Source organism: Gadus chalcogrammus, chromosome 3, assembly GCF_026213295.1.
Source record: "Gadus chalcogrammus isolate NIFS_2021 chromosome 3, NIFS_Gcha_1.0, whole genome shotgun sequence".
NCBI lineage: Eukaryota > Metazoa > Chordata > Actinopteri > Gadiformes > Gadidae > Gadus > Gadus chalcogrammus.
The window spans coordinates 24,875,520-24,889,533 of record NC_079414.1 but is presented as its reverse complement, the minus strand read 5'-3'; the positions used below and the strand labels follow the sequence as shown (position 1 = coordinate 24,889,533).

Genomic DNA, 14,014 nt, shown 5'->3' with positions numbered 1-14,014 from the left:
CCAGAAGGTGGGCTTCATGCAGACAGTAGTGGGCCAAGTCTTGTGAATGTTTACTGCAGTTTCTAAAAAAAAAAAGGACAACGTAAGTGCATGCCAAATTGTATTTTGATGATGTGCCTTTCTCTATTAAATTTGTAATTAATATTTCTATTTTGCTTTGGGTAAAAAATGTAAAATATAAATACAGTATGGCCATTAACAAACATGGTTGCAACATGTCTTTTATGTGATGTGTGTGTGTGGGGGGGGGGGGTCTGTATGGTATTTGTTGGGTGGATGATGGTTAAAGAGCATGATTGTCTAGGTCCTTAATGGGGGTGCAAGCTAAGTAATTTTCATCTCGTACATAGTAATATAGATTCCGGCTGATTTACACTACTGTTCAAAAGTTTGGGGTCACCAAGACAATTTGATGTTTTCATGAAAACTCACACCTTTTTTGAACAGTTGCGCTGTGCTAACATAATTGCACAAGTGTTTTCTAATCATCAATTGGCCTTTTAAAAGGATTAGCGTAACAATGTACCATTACAACACAGGAGTGATTGTTGGAAATAGGCCTCTCTACACCTATGTAGATATTCAATAAAAAAATCATCCTTTTCCAACTTGAATAGTCATTCACATTAACAATGGCTAGACTATATTTCTGATTAATTTAATGTAATCTTCATTGACAAAAACAGGCTTTTCTTTAAAAAAATAAGGACAGTTCTAAGTGACCCCATTCGTTTGAACGGTATTAATTGCTGCAGTTAAATCCCTTTAAATATTAGGGCATAGGGACATGCTCAACATGCTCAACAGAAAATGGTGTAGTTTGTAGAAACCAATTAGTAATCAAACCAATTTTATTCAGATTATTTAATATCTGCCTATACGTGATCCCTGGCGGCACAAAAGGGCTTTACCGTAATAAGCAAGGTGGAGGCGCAATTAATCTTAAGTTTAGAATGCGTGACCGGGTTTCTCCAAGTGTAAATGGCATGCTCAAAGTTACAACGCAGTTACATGATCAAGAATGTGTGGATCGGGGATCAAGCAATGTAGAAGAGACCTGTACAACTAATGTCAGAGGTTTGGAGTTGCCGATTTGGCAGATTTAATTAGCTTTTTAAAGGAGGATTTAGTTCATTGTGAAATATTTAACGACAATATGCCTAGCGTCCCTACGAAACACAATCGCAATTAAATCAGGTTTGAGTGATTAGAAATAAACATGTGTGATGATTAGTCACTACCAATTAGTGACATCACAAGTGGGAGTGTCCATCTACCCAGTGGATATAAGAACATTTTGCTTATCCATCCATCTAATTATAATTAGATGGATGGACAGTCCCACTAGGGATGTCACTAAAAAAACAGGAAGGGGCAGATTGTTCCCACGTCTTGTGATGACAAATCCCTCACACCTGGTGGTATAACAGGGCCCCTGTCAATGCAATGCATCTTATGTTTTGCACCTAACCTATAAACTAACTGTGAGAGGGTAGGGCTACCTCTCGCCCTACTGGTAGCCGACCTTAGATGAGTGCAGCAAAAATAGTGCAGGCAAAGTTCAGCAAATGTTTTATTGACTGAGAAGAGCACTCACAAATGATCAAATATACAACCCCACCAGCATGCCAGCGTTTCATATAAACTGTACAATGAAAAAGAATGCATGATACAGCAATACATACGTTTGATGTCTGAGGTGCAGGGGGACTTTAACATTTTTAGACCCACTCCCTTGTCCTAACCGATCTATTCTCCCACCCACCAAGCCGTCAGAAGGCGGGCCTGGTCTGGTCTCATCAGGGGTTGCTATGCCGAGGCCCTAGGTGGCGCTGTGTCTGAGGCCTGGCCAGAGGTGACCACAGCGGTCTGCTTCCCTCTCTGCTACAAGGACCCGGTGACGAAGACCAGACCGGACCCCGCTAGGGTCTCCAGCAAGCATGCGGCGTCCAGCTCAGAAGGCTCTCTCCCCCCCCACCACAACGCCACTTTCTCCGACCTTCTGATTGGACAGCTGAGGTCAAGACGTTTTTTCAATGCAGTTTTTTTGTCGTTGTAATCGTTAAGAAAAAAGGGGCCGATGTGCATGATGAAAGGCAAAGCGAAAACAAAATCAAAGAAACAAACGGAAAAGGTAATATTCATAATTTAGTTTCACACCCTGACCAGGGGGTGGGTGTTAAGGCCTCAAGGCGTGGAGGAGGAACACAAGTGCCGAGAGATATCAATACTGACCGAGACGACGGCGTGCTAAGAGGCTAAGGAGGGGCCGAGTGAAGAGCGTTGAGGTGACCACGGGGCGGCGTGGTCCTGCTCGCCGCGCCGCCGCCGCCGCCGCCGCCGGGGGGTCCTGCAGCGTCATGGGGATGGGACCTCTACCAGCAGGAGCGCTGTCGCCCGAGGGATGGGGAAGGAGGGGTTCGCTCATCGTGTGGCAAGAGGTGAGCCCTTGATTGACAGCAGTTGTGCTTCTGGCACCAAAGGCATGCAAGTGTTTGGTTAGTTGTTGTTTTTTGTAGTAGTTTTTTTTATTTATTTTTTTACAGCTCCTTCCTTCACACACTTTACAGCTCTTAACCGTAGAAGAGTAAATATTACGGTCGATTCGACTCATCCCTGGGGGGGGGGGGGGGGAGAGGAGAGGATGAGGGAGGAGGGGGGGGGGTCAGGGGCCTAAAGCCGTTTTTTTCTTCTTGTTCTTTTTAAATCGTTCACAAGGCAGGTATTGGTAAAATATCGTAAAGACAGCCAGCGAGCGACGCTGTTGAGGCCGACGCTGCGGGGGGCCTCGCGGGCGTGGCGGGGGTCCACGGTAAGCGGGTTAATGATCAACAGTGATGGACGTCTAGCCACGACACAGCCATTTACACATTCATATAAAAAAGAAAAGGCAAAACAGAAGTCGATTGTACAGTTGTTGTTTTTTCCCTCCCACGTCCCTCCCCCCTCCCCCCCCCCCCCCCCCCGGACCGACACATGTACTTACTGAGAGAGGAAGACACCATTTTGGAAGAAGAAAATAAAAAAAAGAGAGATATGGAAGGCGGGGTTAATCTCTTGAAGCAGCAAAACATGTGATTGAATGGCGGTGGTGTAGAGGCACTGAGGGGGGGAGGGGGCGTGGTTAATGGGGGGGGAGGGGTTGGTGACGCCAAGAAGACGCAACTGGGATGCAACTCTGAGTTGCCATGGGGATGGACGGACCGGAGGGGAGGGGAGGGGCGGGGGCTGCGATGGAGAGACGGGTTCAGAGTGAGCGTGAGAGACGGCGAGGAAGTGGAAACTAAGGCATGAAGCTGGAATGCACGAGGAATAAAAAAACAACAAAAACAAAAAAAAAAAAGGCAGAAATGGCAGACACAGGGGATGGGGGGTTGGGGGGGGGGGGGGGGGGGGACAGAGGGGGTGTCGGGTGGCGAGGGGAGAGCAACACGGGACCCCCCCCCCCCCCTCCCCCTCCCCCCTGGACCACAGCACCACCCGCCCCCTCAGAAAGGCCTCTCTCCGTCCTCCCGGGGTCTTAGTCCTTCCACTCCTTCTTGATGTTCAGGTTCCACTCCCAGGAGAGGTGGTCGTGCTGGTCGTCGTCCGTGAAGCGGGACTTGAGGTTGTAGGTGCCGCGGGCCAGCATGCCCTTGGGCGCTTCCTCCAGGGGGGTCAGGAAGTCGTACTCATCCGGACGGGGGCCGTAGCTGCCCACCATGTAGTCCGACTTGTCGACTGGACGGTGGGGGGGAGAGGGGAGACACAGCGCGGGTCAGACCGAGTCCTGTGTGTGTGTGTGTGTGTGTGTGTGTGTGTGTGTGTGTGTGTGTGTGTGTGTGTGTGTGTGTGTGTGTGTGTGTGTGTGTGTGTGTGTGTGTGTGTGTGTGTGTGTGTGTGTGTGTGTGTGTGTGTGTGTGTGTGTGTGTGTGTGTGTGTGTGTGTGTGTGCGCGCGCACGCGCGTGCGTGCGTGTGTGTGTGTAAACGTGACTTCTTTCCTTGTGATGCAGGAACCACACACGTCATTGTTCTTATGGATTACAGAACGGACACATCACAGTCGGCTGGCAGGACTCAAAAGGATTCACTCACTTTTGATGCCTTTCCTCTGGGTCACCTGGACGTACTTGAGGCCGGACACGATCTCCTTGTTCACCTGAAGAAACACAGACATTGCTTAACGACGAGACAATAACCCATTGACCTGGTTCAGGGTTTGTCTAGACTCATAGCCACTGCCTCCCAAACCCTCCTCCTTATTGTATGGTGTACGCCCTGGTACTTAATGTACGCACTAATCAACTCCTACTTAGTTATAGTACTTGGCTGTGTAGCTTCTTATCCTAGCTGTACAGGGAATAGGTTATCCTAGCGGTTGTTATTGCTCAGCACTTGGGTCTATGTACATCGCTACTCTACCGACAGCGGTGTATTTTTATTTCTCTTTCTCCTGACAAATGTACTGTTTGTAAGTCACAAAAAGATAAAAGGGTCGGCTAAATGCCCTAAATGTAATATAAATGTTTTACGGCTTAAAAAGGATTATTGGACACAAGCCAAGCCCGACCGATATACATCGGATATTTTGCCGACCGATCAAATATATTGCAAATCAGCGTTTACGTTTGCCGATAAGAAAACTCAACTTAGCGTCGATACATTTATGCAATTCAATTCATGTTTATTGAACCCAGGGCTGATAGGATGTGAAGTTATCTGTGCCTGAAATTATCAAATACATTCGAAGACACCATAGAGAATTGCCTTTCTTGACAACAATAAAAGGAGCGGAACTCGCACACCAGGTAGCCGATGCAACAATACGTTATTATTGCATAAAAGTGTAAAGTGCTACCCAAAGTGCATGCAAAACGTTTTCAGTCCCATTCAGACCATCCTCAGTGCTAACATACAAAATGGCCGAGCTCAAGCCTGAATTCAGGCACCATGCCTGAACTCCATCAGGCCTGTGAACCACAGTTCATCTACACAAACACTCCCAACACCTACAGCTTCACATCCTGTTCTGTGTGACGGTCGGTAGCTCCTCCCCCTACAGTTAATTGGTTGCTTTAGCTCTGGGTTTTAATTGGATGTTGCTGGGGCCCGAAGCATTGCTGGAGGGTGAGCAGCCAATCCCAAGCAGCGGTCTCCACCCCCAGGATAACACCTTTTATATTTCTGATAACATCTTTATTTTGAATATCATCCAATATCTGTCATTCTTTACTCTTTTACGGCCAATATCCATATCTACCGCTAAATCCAGTATGAGTCGGCACCTACTAAATCTTGAAAACAAACCTAGATGCAACGAGGGCCTCACAGGCCGAGTCAAAGTGGTATCCGAGAGAACCACGGCGCGCACTAGTTCCTGCTCTTTAACCGGCGTACCTTGAAGCTGATCTTGATTTTGTACTCCACTCCCTCCTTCAGGATGAAGGACTGTTTCTTGAAGGCCTCCAGGTCACCTGTTGGGAGGAGGGGGGGGGGGGGGGAGAACACAACGAGAAACGTTACACACGCACACATTACCTCAGAGACATACTGCAGCGGTCCAATTAGCAGTGGCACCGGCGGCCTGCCACACAGTGAATGAGTTGGTGTCAGAGCTGTGACTCTTTGTCCCACAACCCTGGGAACGGACGGGGACACACACACACACACACACACACACACACACACACACACACACACACACACACACACACACACACACACACACACACACACACACACACACACACACACACACACACACACACACACACACACACACACACACCTTGGCATCGGTTAGCCCAAGCCATTTCACACCCTGTTGCTCTTAAACGCCATTTGTCAAACATAGTAATGACGCCTCCCTTAAATGAACCGCTCTCTCTAATTCCCCGATGGTTCTTTAAAGAATGTGTTTATTTTCTCAGGCTAGCTTCGCTACGCTTGAGTAAACACACACATCCGGTGACAGGAACACATCTTCACCACGAGCACCAAGATATTTTAGGAGATGGCAAACGTCGTGGGCAATGATAATGTCTTTCTGTGAGTCCATCGCACCACACAAATGTATTCATACATGGAATAGCATTGATTTACGACTCCAAACAGAGCCTGGGGATAATCAACATAACACAGGGCCACAGGCCTGCTGATAAGCCTCAAGACGGAACCTATACACAGAGTCTAACTAATTGAAGAATGAATTTATCAATTTCTAAGATGGGCGTCTTGTTACAATAATGGTTGGGACTCTTATAGACCCTTATAGAGCCCAAGCATTAATCTTTCTTCATGGGCCCCCTTGTGCAGCTAAACCTATCAAGTGAAGGGTTAGAGGCCCTCAACAGAACTGAGTCGCAATCCAGTCCCACTCTGGGATTGGGCTGCTCGATTATGAAAAAAGAAATCCTAATCACGATTAATTTGGTCAATGTTAAGACCACGGATATTCAAACTATTATCTTTGAGTTTGAAAACATGATGTATTTATTCTGCATGTCTCTCCCAAAAACACTTTGTAACTGAAAACTTTGAAATTTTGCCGTAAAAAAAAAATCCACAAAATGGTCAAAAAGAAAATCTTCAAATCTAAAATAATGTACAGATATGTATCCAGCTGTTCTATAAAATTTCTATAAAATATTTCATTTATAAAAAAAAAAAATAGATATTAGTTTTGTGATCGTTTGACGCTGAAATCGAGGTCAAAATCCGATTAATCGCCCAGCCCCACACTGGGAGTGAACCCATAACCGATCCACATGCGTGTCTTCCACCGCTCAACTACATTCAGGGGATTTTCCTGATGCCTCCATCCAAAGCGACGTACAACCCTTCATTCACACATTCACACACCGACGGCGGTGTCGACCACGCAGGGCGACAGCCAGCTCGTCAGGGCGAGGTGCCTTGCTCAGGGACACCTCGACAATCGAGCTAGGAGGAGCCGGGGATCGAACTAGCAACCTTCAGGTTACCAGTCCCCCCATCTCTACCCCCTGAGCTACAGCTGCCCCCCCTCTCCCCTGGCGTCTCTGTGGAGGTGCACGGCGAGCCTGAGCCGGCTCTGCGGGACCCACCTGTCAGGTCCAGGGTGAGGGGTTCAGGGGCGGTCTCGCACATCAGAGTCAGGCGGGTCACCACCACGTTGGGGGCCTTAGGATCTGAAAAGGGAACAGAGACCAGCCACACGTCGGATCAAAAAGGATTTATTATTGTTTAACAGACTGGACGAGAGTCTTGAGAATGGGATGAAGCGTGACGCAATGGTTTTATTTCAGGACAACATAAAACGATTAAACGAAAAGCTAAATCTAACACAGCGGTACTTGGTCGAGGAGCTCAATGAAACCCAAAGTCCAATGGTTTGAGCTTGTGTGGGCTTATGGCGACCAATAACAGGCCTGGGAATTGATCAAACTTTAACCAAGGAACGCCTTCGTACCAGCGACTGCTGGTACGAAGGCGTTGGTTAACTTGGTTAAAGTTTGATCCATCTGGGATGTTTTATTATTGCACCACTGTCTTCAATATACTGCACAACAATCCCAACCCCCTCCCCCACAATCACAATCACCTCCCCCACAATCAGAAACCCCTCCCCCACAATCACAAGCACCTCCCCCACAATCACAACCTCGAACCTTGAAGCCATGAAATTGAAAGGCAGGTGAGCCACTGACTTCCATCCAACCAGACCGCCGCTCAAACAGGCAGAGAGTCGACGTGTACAGACAGCGTCGCTGGAATGCTGTCAAGACGATCAGCATTTTTACAGAGAGTGCACCACAAGATAGGACATTGTGGAACAGTTGTTTAACAAAATCCCCCTTCTGGTTGGACCAATGGCACGCCTCGATGGCAATGTACTGGATCAACCTCGGGACGCTAGATTAACTGCACGTTTACTTTCGCTGTAGCGCACCATTATTACATTTTGTTTTAAATACTTTATTTTAATCCCGAAGGAAATTGAGGACTACGCATTCAACCCGTCGATGGCAGCACCAGCCGCAATGGGAGCACTTAACCCATCACTGGGAGCACTGGGAGCACTTAACAACCACTAGTCGCACTGGGAGTGTCTAACCCTCCACTAGCCGCAATGGGAGCACTTAACCATCACTAGTCGCACTGGGAGCACTTAACCCATCACTAGTCGCACTGGGAGCATTTAACCATCACTAGTCGCACTGGGAGCATTTAACCCTCCACTAGTCGCACTGGGAGTGTTTAACCCTCCACTAGTCGCACTGGGAGTGTTTAACCCTCCACTAGCCACACTGGGAGCATTTAACCATCACTAGTTTAACCCTCCACTAGCCGCACTGGGAGCATTTAACCATCACTAGTCGCACTGGGAGCAGTTAACCATCACTAGTCGCACTGGGAGCATTTAACCAGCACTAGTCGCACTGGGAGCATTTAACCCATCACTGGGAGCACTGGGCGGCCACAGTGCAACGCCCGGGGACTAACTAAAGGGCTATTAGTGTCTTGGTCAAGGGCACTGGCACTTTTTTTTTATCATCGTCTGATGATTTGGACGATTTTGTAGCGGAGTGCCTCTGCATAGATCAGTTAAGAACCCCTCTCGCATGGTGCAGGAGACTCGTTTTCTGCTACGGCTCTGCGGTCTTACACAGAGCTTTATGGTGTCAAAATAAATGGGGAAATAAATAAGACACATTGTCGTTTGTTGTGGCAACAATTGCAAGGCCAAAGTACCGGTTTCTATTCTGTAACCAAAATAATTCCAAACAACTGACGTTGTGGTTGTTCTCTTTGGAACTTTAATTTTGAAGATTTGTTCGATGACTAGCAGGGCCTGTCTGCGACGGCTTCGGTTTCCTGATCATTAAGCTGATCAACATGATCAGTGGTTGGTGGTTTGTTGTTCATGCGGAGCCTGCATGTCACTCCCTAGCAACAAACTGTATCAGAGAACCCTTAAATCTGAGTTAATTATGTTAAATCAGACAGATTACTTTCTTGTAGATTAATCATGGAAAATTAGAAGGTTATTTAAAAACACTATTCCTCCCAGGATTTCATTCCGAAAACGATATATCTTGCAGCCCTAATCAAAACACACCCACAAATTGACTACACTGAAAAGGTCATGCGCAAGACAGCCAACAGCAGATGCGGTGTAACCGCTTTTCTTCACCAGGGGAAACAGGAAGAGCAGCTTACACTCGGACCCACTCTATATCATTTAGACATTTTTGCAGAGGGAAGTCGCGCCCTCCCTCGGATGGAATCCAGCGAGTGTTGGCTCACATGCCGGACTTCAGTCACATGGTCTGTCTGTACGTGCACCAAACAGACACGGAGCACGCGCAACAACGTGGTCCGAATGTGTAAACACATTTATCCCGGATGACACTTCAAGAGAAAGTAAAGCTCCCACAACGCACCCAGATTAGTATCTTAAGATGGCTGCATTGTCGGCTGGCTAATGGCGTGTAGCGTTAACTAAACACAGTGAAAGCCCGGGTTTGCACAGGGGACCAATGCCCGCTTTGCAGTCCATGCATGCCCAGCATCCAGCCCTCCTCCCCATGACAGGAGACAATGGCCGGTCCATGGAGTACGCTTACCGCATCCCATTTATACAAGTGGTTGGACGAGTGCCTACCCCTCATTCTCAGTCCTTTCCCCGACTTCCTTGTTGTGTCAACCAACACACCGCCACTGAAGGTAGGACTTATGCAGCGGGTTGAACGCACATCAGAGAGAACGGACGCTACATGGCTACTTTCCCTGCCCTCTCTCTCCCTATCGCCTCTTTATCATCACAAAACATAAAAAGGAACCACGCATCAAACCAAAGCTGGGGACCCAGTTCCTCCGTCAGCATCTGATCGCCTGACTCGTGTTGAAGGAGTAAATAGCGCTTACAAATACAATTCTTAAGGACCATCTCCGTCACCCTTTATGCACCAATATGATTATTTTCTTTAGGTACTAACTTCGCCTGAATGCCATAATCTTCTTCTGCTTCTCACTTTGTCAATTTTTTTAGAACGCGTCTCAGGATGAGAGCGTTGCGCTGCTTAACGACTAAAAAAAGGTCCACGTGATGAAACCCCGGTCTTACCCACGACAGCAGCACCGGGCCCCAGCAGGGTCTCCTTGTACTTGCGCAGGCTCTCGTCATCCTTGTCCAGCTCGGTGATCTCCTGGAGGGACTTCTGCGCCGGAGCCTTGTAGTTGACCTTCTCGCCCTCCTCGTTTTCCGCCGCGATGGCTGCGAGCTGCTCCGGAGTCACGTTGTCCTCAGCCATGTCTGGAGGCGACAGGGGGGGGGCGAAGAGGACACAAGAGACACAATGGAGGGGGGGGGGGGGGGGACACAAACACAAATTTATGAGCGGCACTCCCGAGGCTGGGTCGTCTTAGCATCAGTTCAACCTACTCGTAATTTGAGCAAATGTGAATACGTAGGCCGGCGGGAACAAGGCCAATGAAAAGAGTTTTGGGCGGCAGTGACTCAGGGAGGTAGAGGAGGGGGTCGACTAGTCACCGGAAGGTTGCTAGTTCGATCCCTGGCTCGAGTGTCGAGGTGTCCCTGAGCAAGACACCTAACCCTAACTGCTCCTGACGAGCTGGCTGTCGCCCTGCGTGGTTGACACCACCGTCGGTGTGTGAATATGTGAATGAACGCTTGTAAGTCGCTTTGGATAAAAGCGTCAGCAAAATCTCCAGAAAATGTATTTTCTTTTTTATTGTAAATTGGGTTTTGTATCACATCTTTACTGAACCACAACCAGATAAAGAGTGATGCTTTGCCGATAACCTACCAGCCTCCTCCTCTCTGGAAAGTTCTGGCGGAGGCAGGAGTAAAATAAACGTCTTGATTCAGTCCAGGGGACGACAGAATAACACAGCGGCAGCGACAACAGCTGTGTTATGACTATTGCAAACCTGGACAGGTCAGGTGAGGCATCTGTTCTCCAACGCCGTGCTAGGAGACAGTCGAGGCTGACCAGATGACAGCGCGTTTTTCCTGTAAAGGCCAACTGCTGAGCTTACACACCGTTCAGATCTTCTGGGAGCAGTGTGTGTGACATCATCAGCCCCGGCTTCCTGGAAGCCAACATACTACCGCTACACACACAAACACACACACACTTGAAGCCATGATGTCATGGAAACACACACGAGGCCCTGCCGTCTAAGCTAGGGCTTGACCCCCCCCTTATGCACAAGCCCACGCCCCACGTATGCTAGAGGAGAGATGCAAATCATTAACGTACCACATGGCCTCGGGAACGATTTCCTGAGACCATGTCAAAACGTATGCCTCTGGGGGTAATGCAATGAAGGCCTTTTGTTTGGACTAAAATACCTGAACGCCCGCAGCAGACAGGATGTCACTTTAGACCACAAACAGCAAAAAGCTACCACCGGGTTTTTCAGATTGAAAACCCCTCAAGATCACATCCTGGCATGACTTTAAACAGGGCATGGCCACATAGACTATATGATCTATAAAAGGAGTATGTATCACCAGCTCTTTGTTTGATCTGTGATTCAAATGCTTAATTCTTATGTTGGTTACAAACCAGATAAGCCATTCGGTTCCAAATGAGTCAAAGCATCAAGAAAAAATATACTAGTTTCAAAATCAGTGTAACAAAAGCAGGAAGTGGGCCAAACCAACACACAACTGCTGTTCCATTTACCGTACTAACAGAGGTTGTAACGATAATAAACAATTATATACATCTCTCTCCCTCAACGGGAGCTGCGCCAGAACCTTGGCAGTGGAACATTTCATGCCAACCATACGCAGAGATTTGTGTTGGAGGACACAGGAAAGTAACAATGATAATAAACAATAAGGAGAATAATGGGCTTCCTCTTCCTTGAGAAAAACACAAGCTTTTCTTAGCATTCTTCCTGTTGAGCTGCTCTTGTGACCTGCCCCAACTAGCACCAGCGCTGGTGGAATTCCAGCTCGCTGTAAGGATTGCACTCTCTGCAGACCTGCACACAGTGGTCAGCAGTCATTAGCATGCCTAAACAGGGAGATTTGGCTATTTGTGCTGAAGCCCTAAACACAGAATCGTCTTGAAGAATGTAACCAATTTACTGTGAGGCCCATAGAGATCTCAAGCTCCATGTAGAGTAAGAAACCATCTGCGTGATCGTTATCTGTTGGAATCTAAGGCAATTTAATGTTAATGATTAATAATTCATCTAAACGGTCAACCATGCTCAACTCTCCTGTAAATGGCACGATTTTATGCCATAAACGAGTGTCACCTCAGGCAATATAGACCCAGTGTTGTAGGCAACAGTTGAATATAGGCTAATTATCATTGATGGATTTACTGATCAGGTACCATGATCATTTGATAATATTTGTCCGAGTTTAATATTTTCTAGGGGGGGGGGGTGGGGGGCTGAATAAATTTGATATGCTGCAGGAGACAAATGTATAGGTCACAAGCGGCTATGAACCTCTGCGTCTGATCAAGAGTTCCTCTTTCCATGCCAACGAGCAATACTACTTTCTCCACAACGGTACTGTAGCCAAATACCGCTTCGAAAAGTATTCGAAGTGTGTGATTACACAATGGTCGGATTACACCATATATACTTTTAAAGTAAACCATTTCCCAAATGAATATGATTTAGCAATAGGGTCAATTAGGGAGGATCTGCGTCAAATAGATTTCGAAAGGTTACCATTTGTAAGCGCTACCCCACCCATCTCGCGGGGAAGACATTCAGCAGGCCTGCCGCCCGACGGGCATGACAGGAAACCAGTGACTTCAGATTCAAAGAGGAAGTACGACACAATTGGACTGAAAAAGCCAGATTGAAAGTCACGAGAATGTTCCAATCGATATCATATCCCCAGAGCATGTAAACCAATACGCACGATTAGTTGTACATTGACGCAGACAATGATTTAAAAAGACATGTAGTAGACCCAGAAGAGACGCAAACTTCCAATCCAGGATCCAGATGGGAATCAGACATCTTTATGCGAATTACACATATCTTAAATTGAATAATGATCATGCGCAAAATAAATCTCAGAGTGAAACGTTAGGTTGACATCAGCTCATTAAAGGGTTTGTGAAACTGCATCGATGTCTCCATAGGAAGCGAGGTGGATGAACCCGCTTACCTCTTCGGTTCAAGATGCACGAACGTTCCATGTAATGCACCAACGTGACATGTAACGTTAGTGCATCCAAAAGACCGAGGGGGTTAACGTTACCCCTTTGTTTTTAGATTAGTGCATCTAGAACCGAAGAGGTAGGGTTATATGTAACGTTGGTGCATCCAAAACCGAAGTGGTACCGTTATATGTAACGTTACCTCCACGGTTCTAGAAGCACTAACGTTACATGTAACGTGAAGACCTGGTCTGGAGACGCCAGACGTCGAGCACCTTCCGAGACGTTCAGCAGACAGCGACCAGACTACGCTTAAACGACGCGACCGTCCCCGAAAAACCGGCTCTACCGAGTCGACAAATGTACCGAAGGATGGTAGTTTTTAATTCCAGACCCAAATACCTATTCGTTCTTTTTGCGAGCAACTTGTAAATTCTACCGAGAGGGGTGGGACAGGAACACGTTAGCATCCACCGAGCTAACAGCCAGCTCTGCACCGCTAGCTTTATTCCTTCACATTCCGGGCAGACAAGCAGCAAATATATCGGTTTAATCGTCAACTATTACACAACTACACCCAGTAAGTAATCCAAGTTTGATCTTCGTCAAAGGAGCACCGACCTACCTTATGATGGGGATAGCTTTCGGTGGCTGTGAGCGGTAAGTGCTTGAGCTGCGCTGCACTCTGCGAGTATGGCGAAGAGCAGATAGGCGACGCCCGCGCTTCAAGCTTCCGGGTCTGCTCTGCGCGCGCCGCCGGCGATTGACGCGAGGCGGGGCTGCGCATGCTTGATTTGACAGCCTTTGCTCTGTTCCACACCTCAACGCCTAGGGCTTCCTATACATTAATGCCAGTGACATTCATCGCTGAAGTACCTGATGCTTTAAT

The 14,014-nt window shown here is 47.5% G+C and overlaps 1 protein-coding gene across 1 annotated transcript; it reads right to left on the bottom strand.

Moving 5' to 3' along the window:
• Nucleotides 1-3,464: 3,464 nt before the first annotated feature.
• LOC130379886 (rho GDP-dissociation inhibitor 1-like) lies at nt 3,465-13,859 on the bottom strand. Its single transcript, XM_056587016.1, has 6 exons — nt 13,751-13,859; nt 10,089-10,277; nt 7,066-7,149; nt 5,378-5,454; nt 4,076-4,139; nt 3,465-3,720 (listed from the first exon to the last, which is right to left on the bottom strand). The coding sequence occupies exons 2-6, from the start codon at nt 10,273-10,275 to the stop codon at nt 3,521-3,523; spliced, it is 612 nt and encodes a 203-aa protein (XP_056442991.1). The 5' UTR covers nt 10,276-10,277; nt 13,751-13,859; the 3' UTR covers nt 3,465-3,520.
• Between the last annotated feature and the right edge of the window lie 155 nt (nt 13,860-14,014).